Source organism: Chironomus tepperi, unplaced genomic scaffold (genome assembly GCF_022539635.2).
Source record: "Chironomus tepperi strain 1889 unplaced genomic scaffold, CSIRO-AGI_Ctep_v1 contig_284, whole genome shotgun sequence".
Classification (NCBI taxonomy): domain Eukaryota; kingdom Metazoa; phylum Arthropoda; class Insecta; order Diptera; family Chironomidae; genus Chironomus; species Chironomus tepperi.
Genome location: NW_027226406.1, coordinates 189,733 through 203,401, shown reverse-complemented (window position 1 = coordinate 203,401; position 13,669 = coordinate 189,733). Strand labels below are relative to the sequence as shown.

Below are 13,669 nucleotides of genomic sequence, written 5' to 3'. Positions count from 1 at the left end.
AATGATGAAAGTTCTTTTGGAAAAAGCTTTTAGTTGCTATGGGTGAGTAAGTGTGGAGATGATGAGTAATCACATGCAGTTTAAGCTACTGCGCTTTGTAATTAGGTGCTACAATATTCTAAGCATTAAAAGAATTTTTAGTCTGAACAAACAATGAGCTCGCTTATGAGTATGCACAAAAAATTGAGTATTCTCCAACTACAAAACTATCAGGAGTAGAGAAGATAAATTCGTGTGTCTGATCATTGGTTGGCATCCTGTGTGCCCTCAAAAAAAATTGAAAATGCCATGAACCGTATGCCATCTGTAATTTAGGTTAGAACTTACTATCAAGGTGTGCCGAGAAAAATAAAAGGTTGTCCACCACTTTGTTAGATTATTCAGAATCAAACCCAAAATCTCGAAAAATAACATAGCTTACAGATATTTAGTCAATCAACTGGTTACAGCTTTAAGGACATTATTATTGCATTCACAAAACTGCCCACATAGGGTTATGCTCTGCCTACATAGGGATTGACATTTGAAACGATGATATCTTAAGAAAATTAATATCTTTTTGAATTTTCTTCATACAGAATGAATCCTTTGATGTAAAGTTTACTTTATGCTGTTTTATGAGTACTTAAATTCCTTTATAATCGCAACCAGTGAAAATGATAATTTTACAGCGCCCACGTTTATCCATGACAATGTTCTTCATATAGCTGCACCTACATGCTGTGATATTTTTGTTATAAATACAATTTCGCGGAAGGACAAACAAAAAACAAGCAGTTTTCCCTTCAGACATGATATCCTTAAAGCTGGTAAACTTTATATCCACATATGTCAATCTTAAAACAGACAAGCTTCTTCATACTTCCATTTTTATTCCATTACAGTATCTATGATGCTGAACATAAGCAGCAAAACATTATTCAGAACAGCATGCCATCATTTCTGTCACCTTAACTTTATGCGCATTTATGTTGCTTTATATGTAACTGATGTCAAGTATAGGAACATATACACATCATAAACAAAAGCAACAGCACTGACAAAAAAAAGAAGCATAAAAAATAATTAATGCACAAAACTTTTTATTTTACTCTCGTTTCTCTTCAGCTGGTTCTATCAGCAGCCAACAAAAGCGACACAATAATGATATTTTCCGTCACTTGATTTGCCATTTTGAATATGTACATGCCATATTTTTTATTTGTTCTTGTACATAGCACATTTTTTTGATGTGAGGAATTATGTCAAGGCCATCAATGATATTTATTGCGAACAAAAGAACTTTATGGACTGTGCTGATACTTTATATTTCAATTATTTGAGCGGAATTAAGAGTCATTTTGGTGTGGTTGCAAGAATTTTGGTTTTTGTCAGTTTGAGTAGAGTTTTGAGTATCATAATAATTAGGTACCGAAGTATGAAACGATTCCACCACTGAGCTACGTCAATTCACCACCGAATCACTTTGACTCACCATCGAGCCACCTCGACTCAACATCGAGCCACCTCGACTCAACATCGAGCCACCTCGACTAATGACCGAGCCACCTCGACTAATGACCGAGCCACCTCAACGTATGACCGAGCCACCTCAACTCATGACCGAGCAACCTCAACTCATGACCGAGCCACCTAAACTCCACATACCTTTTTGTCGCTTCCGTAAACTGCACACATATTTTATTAATCTTTTTGCATGTCAAAAGGAAGGAAGCTTTTTCTATTAAATTAAATATTTATGCAAATTCATTGCACTCGATTGCACCTGAATATTTTAATTTGGGATTATAAAGCTTATCCGCTTACTATATACAATTGTATTCATTACAGTATGATACTTTAAATCATTACCGAGTATTGTTTTGTAATTCTTTAATTATTATCGTTTGCTGTAATTTAATGCGAGGTGTTTTAAAATTCATCCATTAAATCGTTGAATTTAATCCCTTAAATGAGGCGGATATTGTATGAAAAATGGTAGTGGGTCTTTGACATTATTATTGCTGTGAGGAAGTGAAGTGAACTTTTGAGGGCAATATTTTTGAGGTGGTTGTAAAGAATGGAACATGATGTGTTGAGCTTTAAAACAGCAGAGCTATCAATATACAATTGAAGCTTCTCACAGAAAGCTCATGTCATAGAAATGATGGAAAATTCGGATATTATCGAGTTTAGCTTGGGGAAAGAGTCATGCTAGTCTGATAACAGAGTCAAGCTTTCCTGAGATCAGAGTCCTGCTAGTCTGAGGTTAGAGTCAATCTGGCCATAGGTCAGATTTAAGCTGGTCATAGGTCAGATTTAAGCTAATCAAATGTCAGAGTTAAGCTGGCCATAGGTCAGAGTCACGCTGTTCTGAGATCAGAGCCACTCTGATCTGAGGTCAAAGTCACGATAGCCTAAGGTCATAGTTAAACCAGACAAAGGTCGAAGTCACACTGGCTTGAACCGGATATCAGAACATTTCTACGACCTGTGCCATCCAAGTCTGAAGCTAAGAATTTAAGCAACTGACCGGAAAAGATGCAATTTCTGAATTTGAAGATGTTGAATGATAAGCTCGATTCTTATCGTCCAAGAATCACAAATATCAGTTTCCAAGCATCACAAATGAGAAAGACTCAGCCACGAATCCCTTAAGTCTTCCGTTAGCAGCCATTAGCAACTCATAATCAGAATTTCATTAGACATCACAAATTATATCCATAACTAAGCATAGACATAGAATTTTCATTTGTGTCGCTTAGACTTCCATGCACCTCTCCCAAAAAACCACAAATCCTCTATTCATCCAGCTCATAGCCATTAAAACATACGTTTTACTACAAATTAAACATCCATTCCATAAAAATTTTATTCACTATGTTGATATAGCTTTCATTTTCACGAATTCAATTGCGCAGAATATTATGCTTGAAGCATGCAAGTTGAATTTACGAACCTGACACTTTGATTTTCTATTTCAATTTTTGTGGTGAACATGCTGTGGATTTTACATACATATTGTTATAGGATGAGAGAATAAAAATGCATAAGGTGGTTAGAATTATAGCTTCGAGGAATGGAAAAAATTAATTTGAGTAAATTTTCACGCCTCGCTCGATTTATGTCAAGTGTGAAATATTGAAAATTAAAGGTTTTTGTGTGAAAATTGAAAATCTAGTCATGTATCGTGTGGATTTTATGTTCAAAATTTTCATGTGGGACTTGAGTTATGATGTTTGAATTTTCATATTGTTGCTGACCTAGTTTTTGTTAGATAGCTTGAGGTAGTTTTTCATGAATATTAAGTTAGATAGACGATAAAATTTATGAAATATAAATCGAAGATTTTTAATGAGGTCAATTTTCAATTTTGCAGAACATTCACCTCAATACTGAATTTGCACACAGCACACAAGGTCGTTCAATAGAATTGTGCAAATATTTCTGCAACTACACTACATTTTATTATTAACGATTATAGAAATTACGCATTACAAAATTTTCGACATCAGAAATGTTAATGCACAATCATTTTCTATTATCAAGCACAAAATTGATAGCAACAATGTAGAAAGTTTTGTAACATTGTAATACAAATTAAAATGATGAAAATACCACTGACATTGCAACCTGTTTTGTAATAAATTTGTTGATAAAAAGCAGCTTTTCACACAATTTTGGGGCATAATGATAGTGCTGTGGGGTGACTATGTAGAACCGGATTTAGTTTGATTATGATTTTGTTGATTTTACATAGAGTCGACTTCATATACAATCGAATGACATAACGCGGCCTGGTTCCATATACTATTTGAGTTGACATTAAGCGTTGGGCCATGCTTTGAGACAGATTTTGAGAAATGGATATAGATATCATTTTTTTCCGATTCGGACTAATCATGATCATGATTCAAAGACAGACGCTTGGTGTAAGAATTCTCACATCATGAATCACATTTGAACAGATCTGATGTTCTAATGTTTTTGAGATGGAATTCAGTATTCTAATTGGTTCTTTAACAGAATGCCAGAAACCAATATAGCTTATTGTCCTTACTAGGGCATCGCTCCATCGCTCTTGTCAACTGTAAGACTCGAGGTTGCTTTGATGGAACTGTTGGTCATTATTGCTGAATTTGACAAAATTTTACGTTGAAAAATGCGACTAACCGGGAAATATCAGCAGATTTTATGTTAATCTCGACCAAAAATTAAGTCTATATTTTTGTGGAATTTGTTTGGAATTTGTCGGACATTTGTAAATAGATAATTATTCATATCCTTTGTAAATGCAGGTCATCATGTCACTATCTGTGTATTTTGATGAAGGCTTTGCTTTTGTTGCTCATAGTGCTATTTGAACATCATTTGCTTGACAAAAATTATTTTTCAGAGCCTTTGTTATGGAGCCGAAGATCATCGATTACATTGGTGATTTAACTCAAGCAAACTCAATATTACATTCGATTGTATATCCTATTTGAGACAGTTATAAATTTTTATTGGAAATTGACATAAGATATCCTCCGACAGAACCAGGTTCAGATTCCAACTAAAAGTGGTCTTGCATCACAGTTGATCTGTATGGCCGAAGTAACCAAGTACTCATTACTCCAGTGGTACTTAGAAACATCTATATTTTAAACACCTAATTCCTTTGATGATACAAGAACGGAAGCCATGTGAAGCCATTTTGTGAAGCCATGTGAAGCTGAAAATTGAGGGGTATCAGTGGGAACGGGGGTGTAATGTGAAGTTGTTATCTAATATTCTTAGAGTACATCCGAGAAATTGCAACTACGTAACTTCTTCTATTTATTGATATTTTCCTATCTCAACCAAAATTCCTTCATCTAGTCATCGCTACCCCAACTAAAGGAACAAGAAAGTGTGAAAATAAAAATTATTGCATAGCTACAAAGTTCACAAAATAAATATAGACACACAAAAAGAAAACAAATTTTTCGTTGATAAGACTCGAACACCGAAAATATTGTGAAGTGAAGAAGAAAGAAAAATTAAAACAATCAGCTTGTGGTTATATAAAAAATATTTATGTGTCTGTTTGCATTTGCCTATTGTTCTTCTTCTCGACATCAGCATCTAGAATCACAGAAGCAAGCTAGAAGCAGAGAACGAGGAGACATAAGCCACAAGATGATGAATTTTGATGATGGGAATTAACTAGAATGGAAATAGCTGTTATAATAATGTCAGATGTGAAGGAAAAAGTCACAATGAAAATTGAGTTTAAAAGCTGACATGAACATAGTTTTTGAATTTAATGTCTACAGGAACATGTGAATTTTCATTTATTTTACCGCATACAGATATGCGTGCATACATACCAAAAAAAAGGGGTGCATAGTTTAAATTTGCATTTTTATTGTCCACGCATTGCATATGAATTCATTGTGGATGTTATTCCAAACCACAGTGGCAATGAATTAAACAAGTGTTGTTACCATTGTTCTCACCATACAATCAAAAGAAAGCACAAGTATAATTAAATACAATAAAAAATGTACATAAATTAAAATACTGCATTCATATATTCATTCATGACAATGACGATGGTCTAAATGAGCTGCATATTCATTCATACATGAAAGATTAAATTATTATTATGATTGTGAGTATGAAAAATCATTCTCATATACATAATCATAAATTATGTCTGCAGCTATGACATCTGTTTGGTTGAGTGAAATGGAAAAAGGCTTGAGAATTTTGGGAATGTTTGATGCTGTTTGATTGAAACTTTAAGGATTTTTTTAGTTGGATTAAAAAGTCAACTAGCAGGATTATTATTAAAAGTATTCAAAATTTCAGATTAGGAAGTCATTCACTCATGTCATCTAACATGTCTAGATGTCTGAAGCTTAAATTTTCAAGAATTGCAAGCAGCATTATGCAGCAGACATGACCGCATTAACGACAAAACGTGATGGTGCCCTTATGGTTACGTGACGACGAGTTTCGGTCAATAGCAAAAACCAAGCGGGACAAAACTTGAGATATTAAATTTGCCGTATTGTGCTGTTCAGAGGCTTTGCTATAACGTGTTTAAGTCTCATGGGGCCATGATTTCCGAAACCAACAGATGATATCACCAACTTATTGAAGGGTTCATCGATAGATTAGGCATCCTGACATCTGCAAAAGCCGTGATTTGACGGGTTCTTACCGAGTCTATCTGTCTGCATACCAACTCTGGTTTATGACTATGACTAAGATGATTCTGAGTAGTAATCGGCAAAGCGCTTAACTTAAATTTGGTGTGGTAATTAGTTAAAATCATGTGAAAAACTGTTCTGAAAACTATGCACGGCATTCTGATCTGTACCAAACCACCCTTAATTATACTTCTAAAGTCATTAAAATTGTGAAAATTCATGAACCAACTTTTAAATCACGATTTAAAGCTTCACATTCTCTTGATAATGCATTTCTATTTTTATTGAAATTCTTCAACAGGAAAAATCACAAAAACCACCGAAAGTACCTCCAATAATGCAAAAAAATTGATGACAAAAACGACACCTAGATCTATCAAGATAGTTCTTAATGATGCACTTGAATCACTGTGCATTGCTATTTTTTCGCATACAAAAGCAAAGTTCTTAAATCATTTTTAATCTACACTAGAGTTGAATATCTCTGAATGTATCTAATAGAACTCTTCTTTCTCTGTCTATTTCCATCCACCTTTTTTTGTTGTTATACATTGTATATACATCACCGTACATAATCTACTTTTTTTTCATACAATTTATTCAAATGGCAAAAAAAAAAGATTGTATGTACACAACAACGACTAGAGAAGAGTGAGACCGGCAATAATAATATCTAGTCGCTTCCAACATTAAGCGAGCATTCACAAAATCATCGACGCAAATCAAATCATCAAAGCGACACTATATGACTTTTCGTGGTGAATGATGTTTATCTTGCAATACTAGTATGAAGCAATACACGGAAATGTGTAATTGTATTTGTGTTGGACATTTTCATACAGATAAATATTTTTATTCACTAGAGAATCTAAAATTTTGTTGATGGAAGGTGATTTTATTAGTTGATGGCTAAAGCGCATTTTTATAGGTTGATGACTTGGATTTAAGCTGAGCGTAACTAAGCTAAGCGTGACTAAAGCTGAGTTATAGTTACACTGGGCAGTACTAAAGCTCAATGGAACTTAGTCTGAACGGAGATTAAGCTGAGTGGTATTGAAGTTAAGCGTTACTTAAGCAGAGCAGTCCTTAAACTGAGTAATACTAAAGCTAAGCGGGATCTAAGTAAGAATTTAGCTGAACGGGTCTAGAATTGAACGGGACTATAGCTGAGCGGGACTAAAGCTGAGTGGGACCAGAGCTGAGCGGGACCAGAGCTGAGCAAGACTAGAGCTGCGTGGGACTTATGCTGAACGGAACTAAAACTAAGCGGAACTAAAGCTGAACAATACTAACACTAAATAAGGCTAAGCCTGAGCTCGAATTTAGAATTAAAGCTATACGATACTGAAACAGAGCGAAATTAAAGCTGAGCGAGACTTAAGCTAAGCTAGACCAAAGGTGAAAGGGTCTAAAATTAAGCGGCCCTAAAGCTGAGCATTACTAAAGCTAAGTTCGAATTGAGAAAGGAAGCTAGAGCTGAACGGCACTTAAACTGGGCGGAACTAAGGCTGAGCAGTATTAAAACTAAGCATTAAACAAATAGACAAAGTGACAACATAAATCTCACAACTATTCACAAAAGCTACGCTAAAAACTATTGCTATTCTATCCATCCATCCACTCAACAAAGCGGTAAGCTTGTAAAAGAATCGGAAAGAAAGAATTAAATAAAATCATGCACCATGTATGAAATTCTGCTCATTCAGATTCCATTTGTTGAATTGTTTGGACGTCGAGAGACGAGAAGAAAATAAAGTTTCGCGTTAACGTTGTCAAGAGCGTTTTCCAAAAAAAAAAAGTTAAGTTCTGTGGAAACAATAAAAAGGGTAGGAAGAGAGGAAAAAGTGTCAAAACAACTTTAAAGAAATAACTCACAGCATGATAAGCTGATTAAATTAAGCTAGTTAAAGTATTGAAAGGATTTTTATTTTCTCCATTCCGTAACGACGTTCAGCCATTCAATAGCTAACAAGTGGCTTAAAATAAATATTCAATTGTGAAAAAAAAGAAGTGAAGAAGTTACCATATCACGGAAACTATTTTAGTGCTCATTGTTCGTTGATTCCATTTTATGTTGCTTAATCCTTTCCGCCAACAATGAAGACTATGGAAAACTTTTTTATTCAGGTGAGCTTTACGACTATCATAAAAAATCGGGTCATCCATGCGTTTTTTTATATCATTTATGAGTCGAGTTATTCTTACCCTAACCGCATGCAGCATCATCCAATTTCATGGATGCTTCATAAATTTACATCCATATATGATATTATATTTTGGCACATGCAGGAACAAAAAAAAAATAAAGGATGGAAGCATATGGCATAATAATTCAAAATTAAAATTTCATTCAATCGATTTTCAATTTAAAAAAATTTTTTTTTGCCTGGTTGTGTCTTCCTTCCGTTGAAGTTTGGAAATTTATTGTTATTTTCTGGTATGTGAGGGTGGCTTAAATAAATTTTCATGTTGTTAGCTAGCTGATCGAGGGTTTGGGAACTGATTATGATAATTTTTTGGAGTTGAGGGATGCTGTAGAACTTCGAAAAATCTATAGGCAGTGCCTAAACTAGGGTTTTTCTCGTCATGTGACTATGTAATGAATGAAGGTGTGTCAGACCTCCACATTCTGTAGGCCTACACCTCAACAGATAAAGAGTATGCTTTTATGATACAGAAAGATCATTACGGTACCTAAAAGCTGTCTCTTTGCATACTGAGGACAGTTTATACTGAAATTAGAGATTAGTTTCCAAACTGAGGCTGTTAACCACATTTTCACATCATGATATTCGAAAAAGGACACTTGAAATTTTACTTGTGCTGAGTCTCGAACCCATGCACCCCTTGAGTCTGTGTTGAAACAGTTAAGTCTCAAAATACAAACCATTCAGCTACCAAGTCACTTCAATTTACTAAAAATAATCAGCAACTGTCTATAAAACTTCTAAACTTTCATATCCAATCAAAGATTCTCTAATAAGAATTTCAAATAAATCAATTAAACTTTTTATTCCATAACAATCTTAAGCTTCTCATAAGTTATACAAATATAAAATCTATCGTCAATAGTAAAATTTTCTCATGAATAAAACTTAATCAGATTGTGAGAAAATTGCCAATTAAGTTCATTATGAAACATTAAAAACTTGCAATATCCAATAAGAAGTACTTTTACAAAACAACTTGAGAAGAACAAATTTGTCTGAGACGAGCAATCAGTAACAATAAAAAATCAGACAACAAAATTTTGCTTTCTGAAAATTTTTAAATTGGATCGAATAATAAATTTTCTACATAAAAATATAAAACTTTGTACGCCTTAGACAAGTCAATGAGCTTTTTCTCTTATCTGAGGGGTTGTTTGGTTATTAGGTATGGTAGAAAATGAGTTATATGAGTCCAAATCCTGCATGTTGTATCGGAAAACTAACAATTTTGATGTAAAATCTAGCACAGTCAAATATCCACATCCTGTTGATATAACAGAAAATGTGCAAATCCGAATTAAGAATCCTGATTGAGGCTCAAACCCTTATTCAATAATTTTTGGTCGCATGCTCTTGTCACTGAGCTATCGGGGGGTTATTCGACTATATGGCAAAGTATTAAACTATACATTTTCGATACTTACTTACTTCGCTGGTCGTAAAGATCAATTGTGATCCACGAGCTCTCACAGATGTTGCCTGAAGCTGACTCTATCGCTGGCTTCCACTTGTCAATTTCTAATTCCAAGTGCAACACTATTTCCATCAAAAGCTTCCTTCCAATAGTTCTTTGGTCGTCTACAAACTCTATCCATACTACTGCACTTCTAATGATTCGAGGCTATTATATCCATTTCCTAACAAGCAATAAGTATGCTCTCGAGAGCTTGATTCATCTTAAATATTCTAGATGGGCATGCTGATGAGCCTTGCTCTCAATTAACTCTGCTCTTTAGAGCACGCTTTTAGCTTGCTAAGGATTCGAACACTCCACATGTTCCTTAATAACCAAACAGCCCCACATACGAAAAAATAATATTAATGAAAATATGAAAAAGTTTCTTTGTTTCACTTGCATATAACCATGGATAGAAATTTGCATTTTTTGTGGTAAAAATATTTTGCATAAAGATTTTTTTTTATAGAACCAGCCAGCATCTAGAAGATTTTTCTCATTGTTTTAAATGCACAAAAAATATTTTTCCTTCTTGTTCGTTCCGTTGATTGTTGCTAGGGATAATAATAACTTTTTATGAAATTTTTCAAAAATGCATCCATAATAGTTTCTTAAATAAATCAATTTATGTATGTGTAAGTTAGGACGGGAGGAACAATCTATCTCTTGGCTATTTATTCAAGTTTTTTTTTTTTCATCCTCTGAGATTATTTTTTTTGTTCATGGCTACACAGACGATACAAACTTTTCAATTTAGTTTCAAACTTTTTGATTAGAAAAACAAATTTTCATTACACAAATTTGTGGTTTGAACTTATGTGGGTCATTCGGTTGTGATGTGTAGGAGGCTGATGGTCAGAAGAGTATGAGGGGTATTACTTCCGGTTCTTAGGATTAGAATTTGAATGCTTTTAATCCTTCATCAATCCTTAAAATTCCAATTCAATTAGAAATACAGGGATCATTGAACAGGGTTAGACCAGTGGCATATTCTAAGGGGTCTCTAAGTGTCAATTTCTAACCCAACTGGGGGTATTATGTTTAATTTCTGGATTATCTTCTGAATTAGACCTCGACGTCCAACCCTTGTGATGAGCGATAATGTCCACAAGAGCACATATGACAAACTTAATTTTTTATCTCAAAAATGGACCGAAAGTCGGCGCAATCAAAACGCGGCAACATACATAGGTTTACTTACTTTGCTGACCATACAAATCAGCTCTGATCAATGGCCTCTTTCAGTTGATTCCTAAAACTGGCTCTATCATGGGCAACCCTTCGCCAATTATCAATACCAAGTCCTAAAATATCTATATCTACAGCCGACTTCCAAAAAAATCCTAGTGACTACATTGTTCAATTCGAAAATGCTACAATCGAGTCAAAAGTGACGAATTTCAACCCCACACTTTTTCCAAAAACATCATTACTTAACAAGCCCTCTCTTTAAAAGAGTACAAAATTGTTCACACTTTGTTACCGTACCGAATAAACATGAGTATAAGTAAACAAACAACCAAAACCCCAACATGTGCATAAAAACTCATAAATTCCCACACAGTGAAATCAAAAAAATTGTTGAAGAATGAATGAATGAGGTACATAAAAAGTGAATAACGAACTTGAAATATTGCATGGAGGACAATAAATTTTCACTTTCATATGCATTTTTTTTAAATAAAAAAATCGTCATTAAATAATGAAAAAAATTCACTACTCATATGTCGTTGTTGGATTTTCCACGTTCAATGGCACTTACTAAAATTGAATGTGATCATTCGAATGTATTATTACGCAAATTTTGTACTAAATGCAAATTCTATAGATGTTTAAACAAATGAAAAATTCTTTTTTGAATAAATGTTAAGTGACATAGACGATTTAAAACAATTCATTTTAAAGTATAGATGTGTAGTTGGGAGTATTAGTGGGTTTAATTGACTTAAACGCATTTGTGGCTGTAGAGTCAGTAATCTGGGGAAATATGCTTGAACAAAAAAATGAATTCGATGAGAAAGCATTACATCCGTCGATGTATTAATGGTAGGACGGCAAGCTGTCCTGACGGCACCATGACGACCGATTTAACCAATTATTATGGAGGAAAATGCCACTTTTTGGAGTCTGGTCTCGATTAAAGTTGAACTTCAGATTCCAATTCAAGTTCAGTGAAGCAAAACTCCTGGATTGCTGCCAACTTTGCCTTCTACGTCCCTAGAAGTTGAGCAACGATTCTCAGTGACTTTTCAAATTTAAGCACTTATTTACTTGATTGGGCTTACGTTTCTGGGAATGTAGATCAATTAAGATCATCAGCCTCCCTAATATATCGTCTGAAGCTGGCTCTGGTATTTACAATTGCGAATACCAAGTCCATCGCTGTCTTCTTCATCAATCTCTTAAATATTGCCATAATCTTTCAAAGTACCTTAACCAAAATATACCAAAGTGGACAAAAATATGTTAGAATTATCCATCAACTGGACATTAACTTACCGTCAACTACCTAGTTATAATGTATGTCTATCCACTCAAAATAATGCTTAATCAATTCTACATCCAGTCAGTCAAAATTCAATTCCCAAACTACATACTCAATTCACTAGAAATCTCCACTAGAAATCGAGTCATCAGCATAAAGCTGAGGTCAAATTGTTATGTAGATAAAATAGACAAAATTTCCATAATTCCTATATATTCATTAACGAGTGTTTTTTGACCTTTTCAACTGAAAAGAGTTGAACATCCAACACATATTTAACACATCAGCTATCCACACAGCCGTCGTGTCCGAATCAATTGTTCTAACTCGCGTTGGTTCATGCGAGAGAGAGGAAGAAAAGGCCAAGTTTGCATAAGCATTATAAAGCGAGAATCCAACACGTGTTTATTTAAGAATTTCTCATTCATTTGACCCAAATTCTCATTTGTAATTAACTCATTCATCATAATTGCAAATGAGCTACCTTTTTAATAACGTAATCATTAATAACTTCTTTTTTTCTCATAAGTGATCTTAAGCATTCATTCAATTGTGAACCTTCCTACACTTTAATGCGTACTTGAACTTTTTTAATGACTGCGTGCTTCAATTTTATAATAATGCGTTGAACAATCAATTAATTTGACTTTTGTGGAACATTTCTTGCGTCAAATTCTCATTAAGATTGCTGTTGGCAACATTTGCTTTTCTTAATTGTCTAAATACCTACGTATTCATGCTTGTCTGCATTTTAATTTTACAAGATGTAATTCGATTAAATTTTAGACTTGAGATGTTGATGATTATTTTGAAGACGACAGAAGGAATGCTCATTTTATTAAAATTTTCTGTGTTCTGAGAGTTTTATGGAATGATATGCCTGAGCAGTACAATGTGGTACTTTGATGCTTACTTTGTTACACGCTTTTATACGTGTTGGGTTCGGAGATGATGGGTTGCAAACCTTTTCTCATTGTTGGACTGCCAACAGTCATTGAAACAAGGTGATTTGGATAGACTTTTAATCTATCCTTTCAAGTGAATATCCAGGCACAGAGCTCAACCAGCTTCGGACAATCAATCGCAATTAGCTTTCACGGTACAGTCAGAAAAACTTTGCGACTAACCGTCTATACTAGAGTATTCAACCTCGGGCTACTTAACAATACCTAATCAAACACGTTGTGCTGTTCGGGATGAGTGCTAGAATGCTTTGTTTTTGATTGTTATGCGATAAATTGATGTTTATTCATTTGTGAGAAATTCTTGCATATATTATTTGAAATTTTTCGAATTTTTTGAGCATTGTTCTCTACTTTTGTCATCAAATTTTGATAGAAAATGGCAAGTAGTTTGACAT

General features: G+C 34.1%; 1 protein-coding gene across 6 annotated transcripts in view; it reads left to right on the top strand.

The window, feature by feature from the left end:
* The first annotated feature begins 7,875 nt into the window (after positions 1 to 7,875).
* The window catches only part of LOC139091997 (rac guanine nucleotide exchange factor JJ), a 32,864-nt gene continuing 27,070 nt past the window's right edge, over positions 7,876 to 13,669 (top strand). For all 6 annotated transcript variants that reach the window (XM_070642272.1, XM_070642274.1, XM_070642271.1 and 3 more), the window contains exon 1: positions 7,876 to 8,285. In XM_070642272.1, the coding sequence (XP_070498373.1) occupies positions 8,256 to 8,285 (30 nt within the window). In that variant the 5' untranslated portion in view covers positions 7,876 to 8,255. The remainder of the gene's footprint in view (positions 8,286 to 13,669) is intronic.